This window comes from Schistocerca cancellata, chromosome 9 (assembly GCF_023864275.1).
Source record: "Schistocerca cancellata isolate TAMUIC-IGC-003103 chromosome 9, iqSchCanc2.1, whole genome shotgun sequence".
Taxonomy (NCBI): Eukaryota; Metazoa; Arthropoda; class Insecta; order Orthoptera; family Acrididae; genus Schistocerca; species Schistocerca cancellata.
In genome coordinates, this window is record NC_064634.1 from 194,132,931 (window position 1) to 194,158,153 (window position 25,223).

Consider the following 25,223-nt stretch of genomic DNA (forward strand, 5'->3'; position numbering starts at 1 on the left):
GGCTGAACCACACAATAACCCTGGGTTCTGTTTGGAGTGGTGGAGGGCTGAGTGGACTTCTGTAGCCTCTTGTGGGGTTGTGCACCACTGCAGGCTGCAACAGGGACAAATCCTCTCCATCGTTTCTAGGTCCCCAGTTCCAAACAGTACAATACAATACAATGGAGTGTAGCCATTTATGGAAGTGAAACATCGACGATAAATGATTTAGACAAGATGAGAATAGAAGGTTTTCGAAATGTGGTGCTACAGAAGAATGCTGAAGATTAGATGGATGGATGATGTAATTAATGAGGAGGTACTGAATAGAATTGGGGAGAAGAGGGATTTGTGGCACAACCTGACTAAAAGAAGGGATCAGTTGGTAGGACACATTCTAAGGGATCAAGCAATCACCAATTTGGTATTGGAGGGAAGCATGGAGGGTAAAAGTCGTAGAGGGAAACCAAGAGATAAATACACTGGAGATGAAGAAGCTTGCATAGGATAGAGTAGCATGGAGAGCTGCATCAAACCAGTCTCTGGAGCCTTCTTTCTTGGGAGCTGTTTTCATGCCATAGCATCAACATTTTTGAAGATCTATTTTCTAAACCCTTATCCATTTGTAACCGTTCTGCTTCTGTTGAGGCTAACTAAAATTACAGAAAACAATTATATCTGAAATTTAGCCTTTTGAACAATAAGATTTATACAACATTATCATATTTATTTCAGGTATCAGACAATGAAAATAAGGAAAATGAATGTGACTTAAATATTCTTTTGGAGGAAAACTTTACTGAAACAGAAGCTACAAGAACACCTTTCACAAGGAAGAAACTCAGTCAGGCAAGTTTTGATATCATTTTTCAGAATGCATTAGAAGTGGTTCAGAAGCCTATTGCTGAATATCAGGAGTTTGAAGACTATGTGTTTCCTGAGCTTAGATCATTATAACAAGCACCAAGTAAAAATAAATTAAAATATATGACATAACAATCAATTTTGGAACTTCCTGCAGAGTAAGATACTAGGATTTCTGATGACAGAAATTTCACTTAAACAATATGTACACTGTCAGATTAAGAAATTATTTTACTTGATACTGCCTAAGTGGATCGTTTACGAGATAACTGTTTTGCAAATGTTTACTGAGCTTATGGACTATCAAAATACTAACCTTCAAATATTCTCTTTTCAAAAATTCAAATAGGGCCTCACAGCATTCGAGAACGATAGCAGAAATCGTGCAAATAGGGACTTGAGGGAGATATGTGAGCGAGTGGAAATAATCTCTTCAGAATACATAAATTAAATAAATGCAGGAGTAATTATTGAAAATAAATACTTCGTTTTTTCACATTTAAATGTTTTATTTCCTTATTCATATCTATACTCGCCAAACCACTCTGAAGTGCATGGCTGATGGTACATCCCATTGTAACAGTTATTAAGACTTTTTTCCGATTCCTATTCCGTGAGGAGCGCAGGAAGAACTACTGTTTAAATGCATTTGTACAGACTTTAATGAATCTAATCTTGTCCTCGCGATCCCTACAGGAGCGATACGTGGGCTGTTGTGGTATATTCCAAGAGTCATAATTTAAGCCTTTCTTGAAACATTGTAAGTGGGCTTTTTGGGATAGTTTACGTCTGCCAGTTCAGTTTCTTCCGCACCAATGTGAGACCCTCCCATGCGCCAGGCAAACCTTTGAGAGGTTGTGCCATCCCTCTATGTATTCATTTAATATCCCCTGTTAGTCCTATTTAATACAGGTCCCACACTATTGAGAAATATTGTAGAATGGTCATGTTGGTTATTTGTGAGTTAAAAATCGAAGGACAACTAAAAGGCCATCCCTTGGTGACAGAGATGGCTGCATATTTGTCCTTTGTTTACGTATACTTGACTATGCAGTTGACAAGAGAAGTTCAGAACTTGAATACGACGTTCTCAGAAAGATTTTAATCTGAGTGGAGTCCGTTTTTTTTTTTTCAGCAGTGTTTCTTGAACACTTAGACTTGTACGCCTACATTCTCATTTGTAAATTCCTGGTTGCCTATCCCACGATATTACTGTAGTGGAAACACTTCCTCGAGTTCTTGCAGCAAGTTCATGAAATCATCGTGACGAAGTGACTCACAGACGAGAAATTGCGCATGTTTTTGTTGTAATGTAAGCACCTCAGCAAATGAAAAACCTCTGCAAGTAGCCAAGTACTTTCAGAAGTTACTTGGTAGAAAACACACGCCTTAAAGTTTGATATCTTTCCTTTGTCAAACTTTGGTGTACTTGGTCGTGGAAGTGGGGGAGGGAAGCTATGTATGTTGGTTGCGTTGATACGGTTACGGTAGTTGTTAGGGAGTGGGGCTATATTTCTTTCGTGAGAAATTAAGTGGTTTATAATTATTTTCTTTGTAGGCATTCACCATGAATCACAACTCATCAGAAGGAAAACTAGAGTTGGTGAGTATTTGTGCAACGCTGGAAAATTCAGCATGTTTTTAGGCTACATGTTTTATATATCTGTAATTTAGAGGAAAGAACTGCGAAATCTAGGGTTCTGTTAAGGTGAGGGAATAGTATGTAGCAGGTGTTGTGCTTGAACTCGGTTTGTTATGGGGAAATACACGGACACTTCTCCGTCCTTCTCCCGCGCGTTATGGTATTCAGCACGCCACGTTAACTATGTTTTTTCTGTTGTAGGAATGGGGAAACGAGAAACTGCAAAAGGCGCAGAAGCAGATCGAAGAAAATCCGTTCGACCTAGAGGCATGGAGTCTCCTTATCCGCGAAGCTCAGACCAAGTGGATTGGAGAAATGCGTCCTCTGTTTGAGAAACTAGTCACGACGTTTCCCAGTGCTGGAAGATACTGGAAGATTTATATAGAACAAGAGGTACGGATAATAATGGGGCAGTCAGTGGAAATATTGACCATATCCCCGTTTTTAACTTTATTTAAGAGTCGCATTGCATTATTAAAAATGACTTGTGCTTTGTTTTGCCTTTTAGCACAAAATTGTTTGCTCTAAAAGTGACATTAATGAGCGCCCGTGACATGGTGACCTAAGGGCTATAAATTTTTACGTGGTAACACTGGATCTACTTTGTACAGCATTTTTTTGCTACAGTCAACTTTCACCTTCTATTTGTTTTTTGAATAGATTTGTAAAAATTGAGCCTCGACTAAAAGAATATTTGTAAATGAAACTATGCTGCATGGACAATTATTTTTCTGATAATTTATAACGCACCCATGAAATGCACTGAATAATTGTTTGAGTTTCACTATACTTATCTGCACCTATTATAATTTGTAAATGTGGTGTTTTGACTGAGATCATTATGACTTGGTGTAGAATAGTATTTTAATGACACAGAAGCAAGTAGTACGTATTTGTGATTTAATGTCTTTTCTCTATCCATTTTACCTCTTATTGGCTGTCTTGTTATGCTTGTCTAATGCTTGGTAATGTTTTTTGAGCACTAGATTCCTTAGAACTTCTTTGGTAGACCTTGGACAATAGGTTTTTTCTTCCTGTCATTGGTAACTTCAAAGTTCATTGTTTATGGAGATTTGTCATTTTCTTGAGTATTTGTGGCTGGTATGAGAGGGTGTAATGGAAATGAATCTACTGACACTGTGATTTGACTGATATCATGACAATGGCACACATGAATTATTTGTGAAATATTTCCCGTTACAAGTACAGTATTAAAATTCGTTAAAATGTGGTGTTGGACACACCCTGGAATCTTTGTGGCAGACTGATTTGTAGTATGGCCAAAGGTCTAGATTAGGTTTTCCTTTAATCCAATGAATGTGAAAGCAGAAAATCTGGTTGTGGTAACAAATTGCCAAGTAGCGAAGCCTAATGGTTACATCCGTGCCATATTGAAAAATGCAAGGGGATTCCAATACATAACTTTTACCTTATAATTATTTGCATGACATATTTGTTGTCTTTACCATCTCAGGGATCAGACTCAGTTTTCAACCTAAGGTGACTTTGGGCCAAAGTATGCATCGGTCTCAATAGGCCCCATAACCTGTATTCCTTAAAAAAGGCAGCAAAATAATTATCAGTGTTTAGTTCTGTCTCTGTTTGCACACATCATATAATAGTAAAGAATCAAAGGTGGCATCCAGTATCGGTGGGTTCAGTCAACCAAGTAAAGAGTTTGAATGGGACTGTACATGTGTATGAATGGAGTACATGACTGCCTCAAAATGTGCAAGTGCGAGCATATTGTATTGTTGGGAGAAAATTGAGAGGTGAAGTTAGAGAAATAAGAAATTTATTGAGTTGCTGAGCAGTATGCAGTAATCCTTAGTACTTAAAATTCTATTAATTTGTATTTTCAACTTCCTCGCACTGCTTCCTCTGCTCATTGTAAATTTAACTGTCAACTACCTACCTGGCTTTGACATGAACTTTGTTACATATCAGTTTATAATTTTAAGTATTATCATTTGTTGCCTTTGCAAACTCATGTCAAGACCATCACTTTCCAAACTACCATGTACATCAGACCATGGCACACATTCATATGGAGCTACAAAGCTTTTGTTTCATCTGAAATTAATAAGAGACCCCATCTATTTCATTATAACTCATACTTTATACTAATGTTAATGAGGTAAATGCAGAAAGTGAGTTGAAGGTCATCTAAACAATGCAAGAAATACATGTTTTGAAATACAGGTGTCATTTGGTTGAGAGCCTGTTTTATTTTAGCACACTGGACTCACAGTCGGGAGGACGGCGGTTCAGACCCGCATCTGTCCATCCTGATTTAGGTTTTCTGTGATTTCCCTAAATCGTTTCAGGTAAATGCTGGGATGATTCCTTTGAAAGACCACAGCAGACTTTTTCCCCATCCTTCCGTTATCTAATGGGACTGATGACCTCTCTGTTTGTTCCCCTCCAATCAGCCAATTTGTTGTATGGAAATTTAATGGACTGCCCGCTAAATGAAACCAGTTCATATTTTTGACCACAGACTTGTTCCAGATTAGAGCTTCATAGATTACCTATACCACCTTCCTTTTTACTGATTCCAACCAGATATGGAGAAATTGAAATCACTGATAATAGCTGTACAATTTGACCCATGATAAAATCAAAATAGTGTACATAAGCCACTTGTTGAAATCCTGTATGAGTAAAATATGTGCTGTGACAAGAAATTCCACATTCGTTGGCTTTGGAATTCACACAGTCATCTTCCAACCTAACCTAGACCTCATGCTACAAGACTCTTTCAACTACTTTATCCATCATCTATCCTACCAACAGTGAACTCTTTGATAACTTCTCAGAGCACTCAGACCCTGCATAGCTGTCCTTTTCAATTTACCTCATCCTCCAAAACTCCCCAACCTTTCACAAAATCCAGAAACTAAACAAACGGAAATCGCTATTGTTAAACTTTACACCAACTGTCCAAAGGCCTCACGTTCAGGCCCTCACACAAGCTTAACCACGTTGGACTTTTCAAAGATCTACTTTCCTTATCCCTACTGTCACCCTTCATGCAGACAGGCTTCACCACTGTTGTGAGGAGCTGCAGTGACTGCCTGGCACAAGCCTCTATCAGCTGTCTCCTCATTCACCTATGAGCTGTGCTGCAGTGATCCCATCCCAGATGTCCAACGTAACCTCCAATCCCTACAGAAATCCACGGGTCTTTCTGAGAACCTCCGCCCGAGCCCATCTTCCTCATCACCCCAAACCCCACACACCCACCTCTACATGCTCCCCAAAATCCACAAACCCAACAATCCTTGATGTCCCAGCGTAGTTGGCTATTTTATTCCCACCAAATGAATTTCCGCTGTTGACACACACTTCAAAGCAATTGCGTGAAACCCATCCTCTCACGTCAAGGATACTAAACACTTCTTCACTGACTCCACCATCTCCTCCTCTATACGTGTCTTGGTACCATATGCTGCCAGCCTTCACAGCACTACTCACGTTTCTGTGCTGCAATCCTGTGCTTCCACTATCCCTTTCCCCATCTGCATTTCTGTTCGATGGTCTTCCTGGTGTAGGCCCTGCTTGAACATGGTACATGTTTTAGGGTTCTGGTTTTATGTTTCACTTCTGGTGCATTCTATACTTTTTCATTAGTAAGTGCATGATCCCCATCATTGGGTTTGACTTGCCACTACTTTTCCAAATTTTTCAGAAGTGCAAATAGTGCAGAGAAGGTCACCCCAGTGTGGTGTCTGTTCTACCTTTGTGCTTTCCATCTTATCACCCTTCCTTTACAATAAGGTAGCATGCCCAAAATTTATCATGTTAACCATCCTGTTGTGAGAAGGTAGTCAAGTACCTGCATGGTAGTAGGTCTGTGACCACAAGGGGATCGCACTGTTGGTACCTGAGCTGTCACCTCACCATGCATACTAGGGAGTATCTGCCCATTATGACTGGAGCACAGGGACTTCAAGCAATGGATCACTGGCCAGGTAGCCTTTGCTGTGGCTAAGTGGAGCCCAAGGGAAGAGTCCCCATTTGAAATGGGTGACACTATGGCAGATGACTTGCATGTGAAATGGAAGAAACTTCCTCCCAGTGGTCTCTTCAGAAGGGAAGAACTCTTTCAATGCAGATAGCTATAACCGCAAAATGTTCCCTTTCCTTCCCTGATAAGCCGTGGGAGGAACATGGGATATCTTCCTGCTGGTTCCCCCAACCCACTTTGGGAATAATGGCTCCCCACTATTGTGGACACTAATCCCCATCCCCCATCTGGAGATACATGAACTTTGTCTGGAATCTCACGCCAGGAATGGTCCCTTGGGACACTCCCCTCCAATGTTTCTGCCAGCCTGCATCTGGATACCAGCCAGTGGCTGAAGGAGCTGCAGGCTGCTGGTTGTAGGGCTTCATGATCTTCTTCAATTCCTGAAACTAATCCAGGGAAGCTCTCCCAGTCATCCAAACCTCCTAAAGATACAAAAGACAGAAAGATGCCTTCGAAGATGAAGGAAATTCAGATGGCTCTCACACCAATGAATCCCACGTGCTCTGCTTCTGTGGTCACAGCAGTGATCCCAGATTAACCCCTCACACTGATCCAGATCACACCACACAATGTGTCTCTCAACCTGTGGCAGCAGGTGACCCTGTGACAGTCTGCCTGCTTGGTCCCTTCACTCCCTCGCAATGTGTAGACTGCACAATTAAGTGGAATTTAAGTGCTTTCTTACCACCACCTCTGATCTATGACCTCTCTTAAGCTCCTCCCCTGCTTTCTGCATTGCCCTTCTTGGCTACTGGGATATTTTAGGAATTGTGGCAGTTATGATGTCAAGTGGAGTTTGTACATATGTTCTGAACTGTACATACAGTAACGTGTGACTCTTGATAAAACTTTGAAGGCTGTGGCTGTTCAGGGAAGGGTATTTCAGGATTTTACCATATGTAATACTTAATCTCACTAGGAGTAAGATAGATATTGCCTACAGGAAAATTAGAGAGACCTTTGGAGAAAAGAGAACCACTTGTATGAATATAAAGAGCTTTGATGGAAACCCAGTTCTAAGCAAAGGGGGAAAGCAGAAAGGTGGAAGGAGTATATAGAGGGTCTATACAAGGGCGATGTACTCGAGGACAATGTTATGGAAACGGAAGAGGATGTAGATGAAGATGAAATGGAAGATACGATACTGCGTGAAGAGTTTGACAGAGCACTGAAAGACCTGAGTCGAAACAAGGCCCCGGGAGTAGACAACATTCCATTAGAATTACTGACTGCCTTGGGAGAGCCAGTCCTGACAAAACTCTACCATCTGGTGAGCAAGATGTACGAGACAGGTGAATTACCCTCAGACTTCAAGAAGAATATAATAATTACAATCCCAAAGAAAGCAGGTGTTGACAGATGTGAAAACTACCGAACTATCAGTTTAATAAGTCACAGCTGCAAAATACTAACGCGAATTATTTACAGACGAATGGAAAAACTGGTAGAAGCAGACCTCGGGGGAAGATCAGTTTGGATTCCGTAGAAATGTTGGAACACATGAGGCAATATTGACCTTACGACTTATCTTAGAAGGAAGATTAAGGAAAGGCAAACCTACGTTTCTAGCATTTGTAGACTTAGAGAAAGCTTTTGACAATGTAGATTGGAATACTCTTTCAAATTCTGAAGGTGGCAGGGGTAAAATACAGGGAGCGAAAGGCTATTTACAATTTTTACAGAAACCAGATGGCAGTTATAGGAGTCGAGGGACGCGAAAGGGAAGCAGAGGTTGGGAAGGGAGTGAGACAGGGTTGTAGCCTATCCCCGATGTTATTCAGTTTGTATATTGAGCAAGCAGTGAAGGAAACAAAAGAAAAATTCGGAGTAGGTATTAAAATTCATGGAGAAGAAATAAAAACTTTGAGGTTCGCCGATGACATTGTAATTCTGTCAGAGACAGCAAAGGACTTGGAAGAACAGTTGAACGGAATGGATAGTGTCTTGAAAGGAGGGTATAAGATGAATATCAGCAAAAGCAAAACGAGGATAATGGTATGTAGTCGAATAAAGTCGGGTGATGCTGAGGGAATTAGATTAGGAAATGAGACACTTAAAGCAGTAAGGGAGTTTTGCTATTTGGGGAGCAAAATAACTGATTATGGTCGAAGTAGAGAGGATATAAAATGTAGATTGGCAATGGCAAGGAAAGCGTTTCTGAAGAAGAGAAATTTGTTAACATCGAATATAGATTTAAGTGTCAGGAAGTCATTTCTGAAAGTATTTGTGTGGAGTGTAGCCATGTATAGAAGTGAAACATGGACGATAAATAGTTTAGATAAGAAGAGAATATGAGCTTTTGAAATGTGGTGGTACAGAAGAATGCTGAAGATTAGATGCATAGATCACATAACTAATGAGGAGGTATTGAATAGAACTGGGGAGAAGAGGAGTTTTTGGCACAACTTGACTAGAAGAAGGGATCGGTTGGTAGGACATGTTTTGAGGCATCAAGGGATCACAAATTTAGCATTGGAGGGCAGTGTGGAGGGTAAAAATTGTAGAGGGAGACCAAGAGATGAATACACTAAACAGAATCAGAAGGATGTAGGTTGTAGTAGGTACTGGGAGATGGAGCTTGCACAGGATAGAGTAGCATGGTGAGCTGCATCAAACCAGTCTCTGGACTGAAGACAACAACAACAATACTTAATCCCTCCTGATGGTGGAGTGCCTCAGAATGTATTTGTAATTGGCCACAGTAAAGACATCGAAAGTTTACTGGCAGATCTTGACCCCTGTCTCTTTAATAGTGGGTACCCCCACACACTTCATTGTGGCACTTACTCGGCCATTGATCTTTCTATTTGCAGCTCTGGTCTTCTTACATCCATCCACTGGAGTGTCCACAATGAGCTGTGTGGTAGTGACCGTTTTCCAATCTTCCTGTCTCTCCCTCAGTGTCATTGCCCTGGGTGCTTGCCTAAATGGACTCTCAACATTGCCAGCTGGGATGCTGTCACTTCCACCTCTACCGTCTGAGCTACTGGAAAGTGGAGGCATTGATGAGGCTGTTCAGAATGCAACAGCAGCCATTCTGGTGGCAGCCAAATTAGAGGTCCCCTGTTCTTTGGGATATCCCTGTTGGAAGGTAGTACCTCGGGGACCTCGAAAATCGAGGCCATTAGGGATTGTAGGCAGGCTTTCCAGCACCATAGGCACCATCCATCAATCGAGCATCTCATTGCCTTCAACTGGCTCTGTGCCTGGTCCCCCACTTAATGAAACAAGGAAGCAAGAATGCTGCGAACACTACATTTCAAACATTGAACCATGTACGCATCCTTCACAGGTCAAGATTTTAAACATCGCTGCCTTCACAGGTTTTGGCAAAGATAAGAAGCTTCTATGGATACCAGTCCTCTGCAGGTGTCCTTGGTATTTCTGTGAACAGTTCTGTTTTCACTGATCCAGACACTGTAGCTGAACATTTTGCTCTGCATTGTCAGGGTGTATACGACCTGGGAGATCCAGGAAAAACCCCGGAATTTTTTCATCCGGGAGAAAACCGGGAAAAACCCGGGATATTTTTAGAATTCCAGGAATTTTTCATGGTTTCAGTTTTCATTTAAGTTTTTGTAATTTTGACTGATAAGAACCGATACTCTAACAAAGGATATTACTGTATAACGCTGCTGCAGAATAATACTTCAACAGTAAAACATGAACGAGAGAAAAAAAAACAAAATAACTTAAATTGCAAAGGAAATGCACCATATGCGATGACGACACATAGTGCTCATGCAAGTGTCTGCCAATTGAAAATGTGTCAAAGGCTTTAGGAAGACTGCAGTGCTTCATAACAACAAATTGCCTCCAATGAGCGTGAAGTCGCAACTGTTTACATTCGATTTGTTTTAGCAGTTACACGCGGGCGCATGCGCAGTTGAGTCACGTTTGAGTAGTAGATTCTCCCGCTTCTGGCTACAGGAATGTGGCTGTTGGCTGTGCAAGCAGTCGCAGCGAGCAGCTAGATGCTACTGGGAAAAGGGGGCGCCAAATTCGTATCATGAGGGGAAAAAACTTGTTTCACAAAGCGCCTAGCATCCAGCGCACATTTGTCTATTGATTATTCATATGATTTTGAAATGCTTCCCTGTTGGTTTTTGAACACATTTTAAGTTGAGCATTGTTATAATTACTAGCGAAATCCATAGATTCAGACTACCAGAATGGAAATAAACTTCTGACAGGAATAGCAGGTGAGAAAGAATATGTATTATCTTCTCAGTATATCCAAGAAAATTAAATTTTGACAGAAAACTTTTGGCCAGATCACTACACTTGTAAGGACCAGTAGGACAGTCCCCGGCTAGCAGCCGCGTAAGATCTATTGTGGAAGTAACGTGGAAAACGTTTTGTCGAACATGTAATAACGCCTAACCGGAAAATAATTGCGGGATAACTAAACCTGTCATTCTGGCAGGGTTAGTGAAGTTAATCGGCGAACAAATTTTGACATTGGCAGCAATAGCTACAGAATTGGTGATGACAAGATTGTTAGAACGAGGAAGGAGAAGAAATAGGGACATCACAAAATTATGGAAGAATAAGACGATTCCAAATTTATAACAAAAATTCGTAATACTACTTTTCCATTTCATGCTTGAGAAGCTGGTGTGTACTAACTAAATGTGAAACTGTTTCCTAAAATAAAGTTTTTTGCTTGTAGTAGGCCTAATAGGCATTTGATATTGATACTTCCTGAATTGTGTTATAAAAATGGCCATTTGTGCCAAAACAGTCTTGTTAATTTGGTGTATTACAAAATTGCTGCCATATTAGAAAGGCCTATTTAGTTTTAGCTAGCAGACAGTGACAAAATAGACGTAATCAGACCAAGAAACCACACCAGTCTTGGGTATTATTTGTATTAACATCTTTTTCAGTAACTGACGACATTTCGACTTTGATGATGTAATAGATCCTTTCGTAGAAAGGAAGGCACGCCATGTAAAGCTGTAGCAAGATTAGAGAGAAAAAAATGCTAGGAGCTAAGGTTTGAAGAAATGTGTAATTTCTTATCTCTTGTCAGTATTGGTTTTAAATACCCGATATTTAATTTTATGTCACACAAAACAGCAAGTTATTAACTAATAGGCAATAAACAGTTAAGATTTTCTGAAGAGTTCTTATTCTTTCAATTACAAATAATACCATCTACTATTAATTGCGAGATTTTTTTTTAAGAGGGGCAGGCTGTAAAACTGGCAGACTGGGAGCAGGAGAGGCACCAGAGGACATTTCAACTTCCTCTGTCCTGAATGTAGTTTGGATGTGCGGTAGAAAAATGCTTTATGAAGAGGTGTGGCACTGCACTTTGGCACACTTAAGACCAAATAATGTCTTAAATTTCCTCGAATACATATGTTTTATGTTTCATACTTTTCAGAAAGATGTGCACTACAAGATGAACATATTTTGAAAGTTCGATTTTTTTTTACCCTGTTCGCAAATGTCGGAGGGCCGTGGCTGATACGCAGAGCAGTCTGAATTATAGTGGGTAGTCTCCATGTAACCCGTGTTTACATTAGTGATTTTGCTGTTTCCCTTCAATTACTCTCACGTCAAATGAAAACAAAATGCATATCTGTGGCCTGGAGCTATCAAGTGAATTAAAACACATTCACATAATTACGGAAGGCTGAATGATGTCATTAGTTTCAGATTTTATTTTATTTCCACCTTTCTGACAGTCAAGCATTAATCGCCTTGCGGAACAATGAAGTTATTTTTGTCTGTCTGCTAAAGAAATTTGACTTTTGTGAACCTTTTCCGCAGAGGCGGTCAATGTATTTGAAATGAAATGTTTAATTCCACAATACTGGCTAGTTTCAACTTTTCGCTGCATGTCAAGTGCCCGTTTTCATTTTCTACCATGTATGGCATTATGCCATAATAAAGAACCAAACATGATATAATACAGTATTGGTGCTCCAAGGAAATTCACATCCCGAAAACCACACTGAAAAGCTTAATATCAGGTCGAGGTCTACTTCATTGGGAATCTGGACATACGAATGTGCAGTTTAAGTATGCACTTTAAATGTGCACATTTTAGTATGGTTCATGAAATTGAGATGCTCATGGAGTATCCTCCGATGTCTTGTTTCTTTTATGAAATAAATGATCTTTTAATATTTTACACGTACGTACATATGGGCATCCTATGTCATGATAGCTACCCATGTGCGGTGTCACCTAGTATCTGCGCCCTCTGGCAACTGCTGAAACGAACCTATTTCTAACAGGTCGCAGGAAAATATGCGAATAGTGGTTTGAAAAGCGTTACTTTCAAAGTAAATATCCTTTTACATAAGTTGAACTGTGTGCAAGAATGTACCATGAATTTATTAAATCACAGAGCGTTTGACTCTCATTTAAAAATCAACTCTTTGATGACGAGCCATTTAGAAGTATTTCGAACCCTGAAGATCAGACATTTATGACATTAAAATTATACTGGCACATTTGTGTGATATATCTTAAAGTGTAACACGCGCAAAAAGATAAACAGTATATGCGAAAGCTTAGCTTCTCTTGCAGCTTGAGACTAATATTACATGTGAAAGCTTTACTTTTCTTGTAGCAACACTATGTATATTAATTTAAATTATTAACTTTCCCTGTTTGTGTGTTCGTGCTGCTTAACAAGTGATGTGCTGTTGGCTGACTACATCACGTATCCTATGCCCTGAATATCGGCTGGCGAGATCACATGACATGAGCTACAAACGGCTTACAAAAGCACACCAAAATCTCTATTTCAATGATTCGGAAAGTAACATGCAGTGTTTGGTGGAATTCCAATGTATACTTCCGTAATACGAAAATACAGTGTATATGTTGCTGCACATCAAAGATATTTCCAAAACGTGTCTTTTTCCATGAGTTTCATTTCCTAAAGTACTGGGAAATTGTACGCCTGTGTATAAAACCATAACCATTCATTCAAAGGATTGATAAGGGGAAATATACTGTCACCCAGGAGAAAGTGTATTTTTAACTGGGAAATCCGGGATTTTTTTCCTTGTCCACGTATGGCCTCTGATTGTACTAGAGTCTTTACATCTGAGAAAAATCAGCCTGCCTTTCATGTCCACAAACATTGGAGTGACTGCACTTACCTTTCACAACACATCACTTGGAGCTGTATAATGCTCCATTCAGTGAGTGTGATTTATTCAGTGCCCTAGCCCTGTGTCGTGATACAGTCCCAGGACCAGATGACATCCACAATCAAATGTTCAATCACCTATAAGTCAAACACCCCTAGAGATGGACAGCTATTGCCCAGTTAGTCTTGAATGCAAGTTGAGCCAGTGACTGTTGGCTCCTTCAGTCTTCGGACCTTCTGCTCTGTCCCAGGGCAGTTTTCACCAAGGGTGTTCTACTGTTGATAATTTGGTTTGTCTACGGTCTGTCTTCCAGACACCTTTTGACTGATGTCAATACACTATTGTTGTCTTCTTTGACCTACAAAAGGCTTATGATATCACATGGTGACACCACATCCTTGCTACCTTAAATGAATGGGGTCTCTGAGGCCCACTTCAAGTTTTTGTCGTACTGTACTTTTGCAGTAGAGTTTGTGCTTCTCACATTACCCCCCATATCCGAGAGAATGGGGCCCTGCAGGGCTCTGTATTAAGTATCACCCTGCTTGTAAGATGATGGTTTTTGCTTTGACTGTTACTACTCTAGTGTGGATGTTGCCGAGTGCAGGGTGCCATTCGAAAGGCACAGTGATGGGCATTCAGCCACGGCTTTAAGTTTCCTGCCACTGAGACTTGCGTCATGCACCTCTGTCACAGTTGTGCTGTTCACCCACAACCAGAACTTTACCTCAATGACCAGTCACTCAATATGGTGAAGACTTATCACTTTTTTGGGACTGGTCTTTGATGCTTGGTTGACATGGCTTCCCTGGCTTTGTCAACTTAATCAGAGGTGCTGGCTACTTCTTAATGCACTTTGCTGTCTCAGTAATACCAGCTGGAGTGCTGACCGCAGTACTCTTCTGCAGTTTTACGAAGCTGTGATCCTGTCCAGTATTGACCATGGGAGTCTGGCATATGGTTTGGTGTCACCCTTAGCATTGTGGTCATTGCACCCAGTACACCACTGTGGGTTCTGACTTGCAACAGGAGCCTTTCGAACTAGTCCTGTGAACAGCCTACTGAGGTAGACTGGGGTCCCTGCACTACAGATCAGGCACTAACAGCAACTACTCAATTGTGCTATACATGTTCTGCAGTTCCCTTAAGCATTCAAACTATCATGTCCTTTATCCTAGTAGGGAGGTCCACTTCCCACAGCAGAGACCAAGAACTGGGGACACTACAGTGTCTCTGCTCTGGATTCGAACCTCCTCCACTGTCCCCTCTTGTCAGGGAGCAGTTGCATATGTCTCAATTTATCTTTCCAGCTGACCCCACGATATTTCGCCACCTGTTGCTGGCGGTCCTCGATGCATTTCCAGGCTCGTAAGTGGCACACACTGACAGCTCAATGGTCGATGGACGAACTGGTTTTGCATACACACATGCAAGGTGCAGTTAACTATGCTCCTTGCCAAATGGATACATTGTCTTCACTACTGAATTCGTGACCATCAAACGAGCCCTTAGCTGTGCTCGTTCTTGGACCAGTAAGATGTTTCCAATCTGCAGCGACTCCATGAGTAACCTTCAGGCTATAAACCAATGGGACCCTTGTCACCCATTAGTCATGACGATCCAGAATCTTCTTTTGGACCTCCATAAAGCTGGACAGCCACTCATCTTCGAACCCCTGGACATGGTGGAATATCAAGAAATGAACATGCTGACCACTTGGCAAAATTGGCTACCAGGATGTCGATCTTGGAAACTACCATGTCAGTGTCTTCCCTTCTCATTTCTTGCAGGTAGTACACTGTCCTTTCTTAGCTATGCATTGGCCACTCTTGGCTGAGCCACAGCTAATTTCTCCGATTTGAGGACCCACGTTACTGATGTGGCACCTGTCTGGCAATTGGCCACACCCTACTAGTGTGTCCAAATTTGGCTGCTTTCTGGCTGTATCCTGAACTTCGTAATAAGGTACTTCTGGTGCTAGTGGGTGATGCCAAAGTAGCTGACCAGGTTTTACATTTCACCTACAAAGATGGTTTATGTCTGCAAGCTGGGGCACTTTTGACCTCAGTGACCACCTGACGGTTTGGAGGGGCACCCTTTGCCTACTCTGACCTAGGGGTCCCATAGTGGCCCATGCTTGGCAATCTGACCTGGCTCCTACCCTTCCCACTCTTTTCTTCTCCTTTTATGTCTGCTGTTTTTAATGTTGTATCTTTTCTAAACTTTCATCATCTTGTCTGTGTTGCTTGTTTCCTGGGGTAATGCATGGTGAGATGGTGCTGGCGGGATGCAGAGGATGCACCTCCCACCACATACTTTGCTCTGGTAGACCTCTCACTGCATTCTGGGCAGAATGGCTTGTCCACCTTACCCCCTCTCACTCCCCGCCTACTTCTCCTTGATTTTATCTATGTCTTATTGTATCTTGCTTACAACTGGGCTTCTCGGGATTTGCCATTTGCATCCTTATTTTGACCATCACTCCTGGTTTGATACATATTGGTTGAAAGGACTGATGAACTTGCAGTTTGGTCCCTGTGACCCAACAACCAACCAACCAACCCACCTCTTTACTTACTGGATTCCTACTCATCACTGTAGATGCCACTCTGTATACATCAGCATTCCTCTTGCCTGTGTCCTTGCCACTGTAGAACACTACTTCTAATGTCATTCAGGCTCCAGACCCACTACCACATTCCTTACACCTTTCCAACTATATCCTGACCCACACTTTTCCTTTGAAGGGAAGATATACAAACAAATATGCAGCACAGCCATGGGCAACTGCATTGGAACCACCCCTGTCAATCAGTTTATAGGCCATCTAGAGGAAACCTTTCTAGCCTCCTAACTATCTCAACCCCAGTCTGGTTCTGATTCATTGGTGATAACTTCATCATCTGGACTCAGGGTCAAGACACCCTGTTCTCATTTCTTCACAACGTAAATGCCTTTTCTACCGGGTCCTCCTCAAACCAATCTGCCACTTACCTCGATGTTGACCTCCACCATTCTGATGGCTCCATCCATATCTCTGTCCACATTAAACCCACTAACCACCTGCATTTCAACGGCTGCCATATCTTCTACTCAATTTTCTTTTTTTAAAGTGTTGTGACATGCAGGGATCTAGGGGATGTTTTGAAAGAAATACTGAAAGTGGAATGGGCCCAAGAAAGAATAGTTGATGTGCAAATCATCATGCGATGGGTGGATGGTAATCTTGTCAAATCTGACTCGTTTATCCTCACTTTCAGCAGCACGAAACTTCTAGAGCACATTAAGGCAGATTTCATTTGCCTCAGTGTATCGTCTAATGTCCCTAGCTCTGTGTGCTGTTTCAAATGCCAGTGCTTTGTGCACACCATCTTAGGTTGTAAGGGAGAAGTCACTTGTGGTGATGTCACCCATGAAGCAGTTGGTTGTTAACCTCATTCGAAGTGCGTAAACTGCACTGGGGATCACCTTGCTTGGAGTAGGGACTGCGAGCCCAAAAAGATCTAAAAGGCCAAGTGGTGTCCGATGTTCACTACATCCTTTGCATCTGCCCTTAAACAGCCAGTTCAGAAGACAAATGCTGCTGCACAAATGGATGTTGCTGGTGTTAGCACTTGTACAGGCATCTGTCAATGCACTTTTGTAGTGCTGCAGTAACTTCAAAGCCTGTACCTTTTCTGAGAATTTCAGACAAGGTTGTGGCTGCCAATTCTGCAGAGCTCCCTGCTCCTCCAAAGGTTCAGACTGGTTCATCCACTGCTGCTGTTACCATGTCCATGGCTGTGGCTCCAAAAACTAGAGGCAAAAAAAGAAAAAAAAAGTTAAAGACAAAGAATCAGTTGCTAATGGAGATTGGAAGCAAACAGTCTGACAACATCCATATCACTCGGACATCTATTACGACTCGTGGACAGAGCCGATGGACCTTGATATCAACCTGGGGCACACATCTTGTCCCCCTCTCCCCCTGCACTGAGCCTCCATCGACTATGGAAAGCAGGCTGAAAGTGCAAACGCTGTGACAGATGACACCCAAGTGGAGGAACTGGAACTCCTAGCACAGACCAACTCCTTTGTATGTGTTTACAAGAAACAAATCTTAAAGCCACTGACTTCTTGTCCTATGGAGCTATACCCTCCTCCAAAAGGATGACCTGACTAAGAGCAAGGGAGGGGTTGCTGTTTTTGTCAACACACACAGCATTCCTCTGCTCTCTCCTTGGTGACTGACCTACAGGAAGTAGCAGTTGCAGTTCATGTTGGTCAGAAGATCACCATTAGCTTCCTGTATTTACCTCCACAAGATGTGATAGACTCACAGATTGCTCTCACATATAGTATGGAACAAATCCCTAAATCATTTCTTCTACTGGGTGATTTCAAGTTCCAAAGTGTACTATGGGGCTCAAACTATACTTGTCCCAGGGGTCGAGTCTTGGAGAACTTCGTGATGTCTCAGGAGCTGTGGATCCTCAGCAAAGGCAGTCCTCACTCATTTCTTGACCGCTACTGGGTCATCTTTGGCCATCGACCTCTCTCCCTGCCCTTCAGATCTTAGTCTTAGCACAGCAACTGATGACCTTCAATTCAGTGATCCACTTCCCACAGTGGATTCACCTACTGGATGGAAGATTGCTTGAAAAGAAGCCACCAAAATGGATGGTCAGTGGGTCTAACTGGAAGCTTTTCGGCCAGCTGGCTGTGTTTGAACACAACAACAGTGTCCAGGAATGAGTGGACCACTCCACACAAGTGATCCATCATGCCACTGCTTTATTTGTCCCAAAGTCTTCAGGTCATCTTAAGGAGGCAACCTTTACCTTGATGGACTAAGGAACACTGTTCAGTACCTCCTTTTAGCCATGAAGACGGGATGAGGTTGTTCTTTTTAGTCTTAACAAAGGCAACAGCCCTCTGATGCATGGTTTCTTTCTCCAGTAAGAGGACCCTCCAATGTGTGGTGCGTGTGGCATGCAGATCACTGTATGCCACATTTTGCTAGATAGTTTTTTTTTTGGGGGGGGGGGGGTGTGAGGACCAGAGGGCGGCAGCAGATTTGCTTGCAGATCTGCCCTCTGTTTTAAAGTGACATTGAAACGAACGTGGTTAGCGTTTTAAGGTTTTGTGATGTCAACTTGTTTATAAAAATTTTAGGGAGATGTTCTTAATATGTTAACAAGGTTACTGTCTCATTCATGTTTTTTTAAGTGGCCAGGTAGTCACATATCCCTGTGCTGTTGTTTTAGCTCCTCTGTCACTTTACTTTTGTTTTAATCACTGATGTAGCACCTCCCACACTTTGTCCATTGTCTTAAGATGTGTGAGATAAGTGATTGTGTGAGTGAACATGAGGGAGCACATGTGTCATTTTGTAGGTTTCATTCTGTGTGTGCAACAATTAGTGATTTTTATCACATTTGTTCCTTTTAAAATGTATCAGGGTGCTGATAACCTCACCTTAGTGCCCAAAAAGTCAAAATGCACACCCTCAGACAAGCACTACCCCCGACCTAGTTTGCAAACATGATTTCCTACACCATATTTTCACACAACTCAAATCCTCCCGCCACCTGCAAGAATCAGATACAAAGGAGCATCTCCTCCTCGTCACTTAATGTCACCCTGGACTAGAACAGCTGAACCATATTCATTGCCAGAGGTTCGATTGTTTCTTATCATGCTCTGAAATTAGGGACATCCTACCCAAGATCCTTCCCATCACCCCAAAAGTAGTACACCATCACCCACCCAACCTATGTAACATCCTATTCCAGCCCCCCTATGTCGCTCCTACCCCGAAACTTGTGCCACACCGCTCACATCCCAGTGGAAGACCAAGGTACAAGATGTGTCCAGTCCACCCATCCGGCATTTCCTACTCCAGTCCTCTCACAGGCTTTATCCCACCCTATTAGAGGCCAGGCCATGTGCGAAAGTAGGCATAAACTGTGCTGCAAACACTGCACAGCTTTTTCTGTCGGTATGACCACCAGCTGTCCATCAGAATGAATGGCCACCACCAAACTGTTGCCATGAAGGAAATTGACCACCTGGGGGCACAACATGTAGCAGAGCATAGAGCACAAACATACACATTTTCAATAGCTGCTTCACGACCTGAGCCATCTGGTCTTCCTCTCCACCACCAGCTTCTCATCCATTGCTCCTGAAATTGTCATAGCCTCAGTCTTCGGTAACCCACTGTCCCCACACCCTCCACTCAACAGTTTCCCTTCCTCTGTTCTGTCACGTCTCCCTGTCACCGCACCTCACCAGATCTGATGACCGTGCGTCACATGCTTAGTCCATACACCTGCTGCCTTATCTATGTTGTGCCCAATTGCAGTCATTTACAGCATTATAAATTGTCCAGTCACATTAATGTGCCCACCTGTCAGAAGCCTGAATAGCCATGTTTTGCTGTGCAGACTGCTGTGAGATAGGAAGAGTGTCAGTAATCGTAGAATGAAGGCTTTCATGGTCAGATGACATATCTGCTTGGTAGACCTTATGGCATGTGAGGTCATGGTCCAAGAAACTCTTCTGTTCCTGACATCTTGTCCAGGACTGCGCTGGACATCCTCAGAGGCTCTCCTCCGCCGAGTCTCGCCGACTGAGCGGTCGGACGTCAGAGCAAGATATATAAAGTGCAGTATGGCAAGGATGCAACAGGTAGTTGGCTGTGGCCTTACAGTAGGAACTACTTGAAATTGTGAAGTAAATGAGAAAAACCATGGAAAACCTGTATCAGGATAGTTGTATGAAGATTGGAGCCTCCATCCTCCTGTATTTCACAGCCTCCATTCAAAACCAGTGATTAAAAGAATGTCGAATCTATTGTGCTGAAAATTCAAGGGAAGAGTAAGCTCTGTAGAACATAAATTTCAATTCCAGCGCTCCGAATATTTCACTTGTTCCTTGAAGAATGAGAAAGCTCCATCCGCCAGCCTGGACCTTCTGATGATTGTTGCAGGGTGTTCACATTCAGACATTTCACACCACCGGGTATCCGTCTGAAGCATAAAAACATGGTTCATCCGAACAGGACGCCTGTTGCCACTAATTGGATGTCCAGTTGCAGTATTGGCATAAAATTCCATCCTTCATCACTGATAACCAGCACTCAGCATTGGTGCATGAACCATCCACCTGCTGTAGAGTTGGCTCATATACAGCAATGTTTGCTGAATAGTAGTGTAGGAGACACTTGGTAGCCCCTTGGTTCATCTGGGTGGTCAGTTGATCAGCAGCTGCATGTCTGTTTGCCCGTACACATCTTCATAGCTGTCGTTCGCCCTTGGCATCCCTGGTGTGTTCTGCACCGTACTTTCCTCCACACCAGTTTCGATAACACTGTTTTGCTATCCACAGTATATTTTAATCACGACAGCATGTGAACAGTTTCCAAATTCAGCTGTATCAGAAATGCTTTCATCCTTGGTCCAAAAGCCCATGAACATGACCTTATGGAAAGGTAAATAGCCTCATTTCCTCATTACAAAAACGACTGCACTGTTTTCCGTGACTTTCCCTGCATGCTTTATATACCCTCCACTGCTAGTGCTGACACCTGCTGTCTGTACATGGTTGTTGCACATTGACGTTGCATATAAAAGGTGGTCACTTTAATGTGACTGGACTATGTAGAACACCGTAGTCATAATGCAGAATCCTGAAGTTCTTCTCTGATGTTCTTACTGTCCATACAGTTACGTTATTTATTTTTATTTCTTGGATACTTGAATGTACTTATATCTGAAGCTACCCATAGTTTCATTGTATGCCATAATAATCTCATTCATGAAAGTAAAACCTCATTCACGAAAGTATAAACCGTAGGCCAATGCCAAACTTCTCTTTTGGTATAAACATTTAAATACGTCTTAAGAGCTTGTTAATTTGGTGGCGTTAGGAAAGCAAAGAACAACATTATGCATAATGTGCATTAATTTCATAACATGCAGACAGATGGATGTTAAACCATATGACTCCAAAATTGAGGTATTTTAAGTGTTAATGAATTCTTATGCATTCAATCAGCTGGTTGTTTTGGAGGGTATGCTGCTAGAAACAGATCTTTGTTCTGTTGCCATCAGGTTGTATTGTCTCCAGGGCACTTCACCAAACTAAAAGACATTGGCAAAGTGCCTTAGGTGGAAAAATTTCAAATCTTTGGTATTTTACATGTGAAGGAACTATGTTGAGATGCCTTTGAGAAGTATACACCCTGCTTTAAAGAATTAAATATTCATTTAGGTTCTAGATAGGTAGCAAGGAGTCTTGCACAGTTATGCTCTAAAATTATACTTGTCGACAGCTGTTCATACTGCTTTAATTTTACTGTTTATCAAAGACAGCTTTTCAGAGGCATATTTAATTCTTTAAAGCAGGATGTATACGCCCTGGGAAAACTGGGAAAAATTAGGAATTTTTTCATCCGGGAGAAAACTGGGAAAAACCCGCGAATTTTTCATTGTTTCAGTTAAATTTTTGTAATTGCGACTGGTAAGAACTGACACTCTAACAAAGAATATTACTGTATCCAGATACTGCAGAATAATACTGCAACAAAAAACATAAACAAGAGAAAAATCCAAAATAAAACTGAAGTTGCAAAGGAAATGTGCCATTTACGACAAAACGCAATGCGCATACAAGTGTCTGCCAACAGCAAAATGTGTCAAAGCCTGTAGGACAAAGACTGTACAATACTTAATAACAACAAAATGCTTCCGATGACCGTGACGTTGCAACTGTTTACGTTTGGGTGATTTTGAGCAGTTGCCAGTGGGGTCAGATGCAGTTGTCACCTATGAACAGTACCTTCTCCTGCTTCTGGCTACTTCAAGTGTGGCTGTTAGCTATATCGGCAATAGCAACAAGCAGCCATACGCTACCACGAAAATTTTTTCTGCCATTCCTAAGCTGCCAGATTCGCGCATGCACAGATAAGTCTAGAGTTGTAGAGGGGGGGGGGGGGGGAGGGAGGGGGGGTTGTATCCACGGGACCAGTGATTTTGCTGTTTCCTCATCATTTATGTTTATGCCTTTCATGTCAAATAAACACAAAATGTTTTTGTGTGGCTGGCAGCTGTCAAGTTAATTAAAATAAATTCACATAATTACAGAAGGCAAAAATATGTTGTTAGTTTCAGTGTTCTCATTTCCGCGTGTTTGGCAGTCGGGCATTAATTCTCTTGCAGAACAGTGAAGTTATTTTGTCAGTTTGCTGAAGAAATTTTGCTTTTATTAGTATTTTCCGCTGAAGCAGTCAGTTAATTTGAAACCAAGTGTTTCATTCCTCACTATTGGCTGATTTCAACTGTTCACTGAATTTAAAGTGCACATTTTTATCTGTTGGTCCATATGGCATTATGCCATAATAAAGAATAAAATATGAGATAGTACAGTTGTATCTCAAGAAAATTTACATCCCGAAATCCACACTGAAAAGCATAATATCAGTTTGGCGGCGTACTTCATTGTCAATCTGTACATACGAATGTGTAGTTTAAGTTAGCTTATGCAGTTTAGTACGGTCTACAAAATCCCGGTGCTCGTAGAGTACCCTCTGATGTTTCCTTTGTGAGTTAATGTAAGATCTCTTAATGTTTTATATGTACGAGCATACAGGCTTTTTACATCATTGTAGCTGCGCACGTCTAGTAAAGCGTTTTCTGGCGCTCTCTGGCAACGGCTGAAACGAACTTATTTCGAATAGGCAGCAGGAAAATATTGCGAATGTTAGTTTGAAAAGCGTTACTTTCAAAGTAAATTTCCTTTTACACAAGATGAATTATGTTACATCTGAGAATGTGCGATGAATTTCGTAATCAGAGCATTTGACGCTCATTTAAAACTTAACACTTTGAGGATAAGCCACTTAGAATAATTTAAATTGCAGAAAACAAGAAATTTGTTGTTCGTGTAATACACGCAAAAAGATCAATATTATAAGTGAAGGTGTAGCTTTTCTTGTAGCTACACCATTTACGTTAATTTAAACCATTAACTTTTCCTATTTGCATGTCGTGCTATTTAAGTGATGTTGCTATTGGCTGACTGTCACGTGCCCTGTTCTCTTAATATCTCCTGTCATTGGCTGGGGAAATCACGTCACATGAGCCACGATTGGTGTAGGCTGCTGGCACTGATGTCTGTAGATTCTGCGAACTACTAACATCAGCTGAGGACGTTACTACGTGTATGGTCACAATGTAGCCGACCTCATTGTCCGAACATACATATTCGGATGACAACCAATGGAATTCTCATCAGGGTCCCCCCCCACCCCCTCCCCCCTCCCCTCCGGTCATTATGGACGACATGATGAACTATGAGAAACTGATAAGTTTAGTCAAAGGTGGAGTCTGTGACATACCGAGCATAAAAAATTTTCTTAACCTTCATACAGTTTAGAATCTATGGACTGAAATTGTAGGTTTATTGGAAACCACAAGTAGGCAAAATATTCATCATAATTTTTAGGTGTGGATTATAACCAGGAAAAATTTGTTCAACTGACTAAGATGGCTTATCTTTTAATTAAAATTACTGTAGTGAATCTTTTTGAGTTGTGAGGTGGACATCGGCTGTTTACAAATTATTATATTACGGGCATTGTTTTTATAGCAGTAGGGTATGATTCTATTAGATGGGGTGATTTGCAAATGTGGTGTATGTATTTGTTTCTGCTTTTCAGTGCTTTAGATGTTCAGCAAAACTAAATTTCATGTTTGTGTTTCTCACGTGTATTGAATGACAGTCATTGAAGGTTAACTGACGTATGCCTGCACAACATTAAACACATTCAGCAAAACAGATTTCGAGTAAGCCCTTACTTGTAGAGGTGTGATTCGAGGTCCATTAAAAAAATCTGATTCTCACATTAAAGATGCAGTTGTGGTTCAAGTAAACTAGAAGTGACACTTTTTATATTTGACATCTGTCGATTACATCTTTCTAAAAATCACATTCTGAAAAGTTCAGTTCCAAAGTTTTTGTGTGATGTGTTGGATGTTATTTACGATGCTCTAAATACTAATTTAAAATTTAATGTTTTCACTCTAGCACCTCAGATACCTGTACTAAGAAATTTTTAATGTGTTCTATGCCGAATTTTGGAGTTATGCAAGGGCACTAAAAGACAATGTAATATTGATTTTCTTTATTAAAAGCAATATTCAATATTAAATAGTACTGCCTCCAGGAATATTTTTACTACATTTCTCAAATCCACTGTGTAAATGTTTAGATAGCATTGAAGCCTACTAGAATCTAATTATCTGAATATACTGCCAGTACTGGATTACTCTTCACAATTTTTAGAATAAAGTGAGCTGCTGTGAAACCTCAAATCTGTCTTTCATTAAATAATATTTGCTTACATACACAAATTTCACCCATGCATCATACAATAGAAGCATGTACTTTCACCATGTAAATTAGCCATTATGTGCTCATAACCTCATTGGCAAAAACTTTACACATCGAAGTCGCACATCCTGCCGCTTTATCATAATAAACCACACGGTGTACAACACGTTTTGTAGAGATAGTGCAGTGTATCACTGAAACTGCATGTTTC

At 41.4% G+C, this 25,223-nt stretch overlaps 1 protein-coding gene across 1 annotated transcript in view; it reads left to right on the plus strand.

Moving 5' to 3' along the window:
• Window positions 1-2,249: 2,249 nt before the first annotated feature.
• Window positions 2,250-25,223, plus strand: part of LOC126100445 (protein suppressor of forked) — a 148,683-nt gene continuing 125,709 nt past the window's right edge. Inside the window, 3 exon segments of the mRNA XM_049911052.1 lie at window positions 2,250-2,302; window positions 2,402-2,446; window positions 2,687-2,878. Coding sequence (XP_049767009.1) covers window positions 2,411-2,446; window positions 2,687-2,878 — 228 coding nt within the window. The 5' untranslated portion in view covers window positions 2,250-2,302; window positions 2,402-2,410.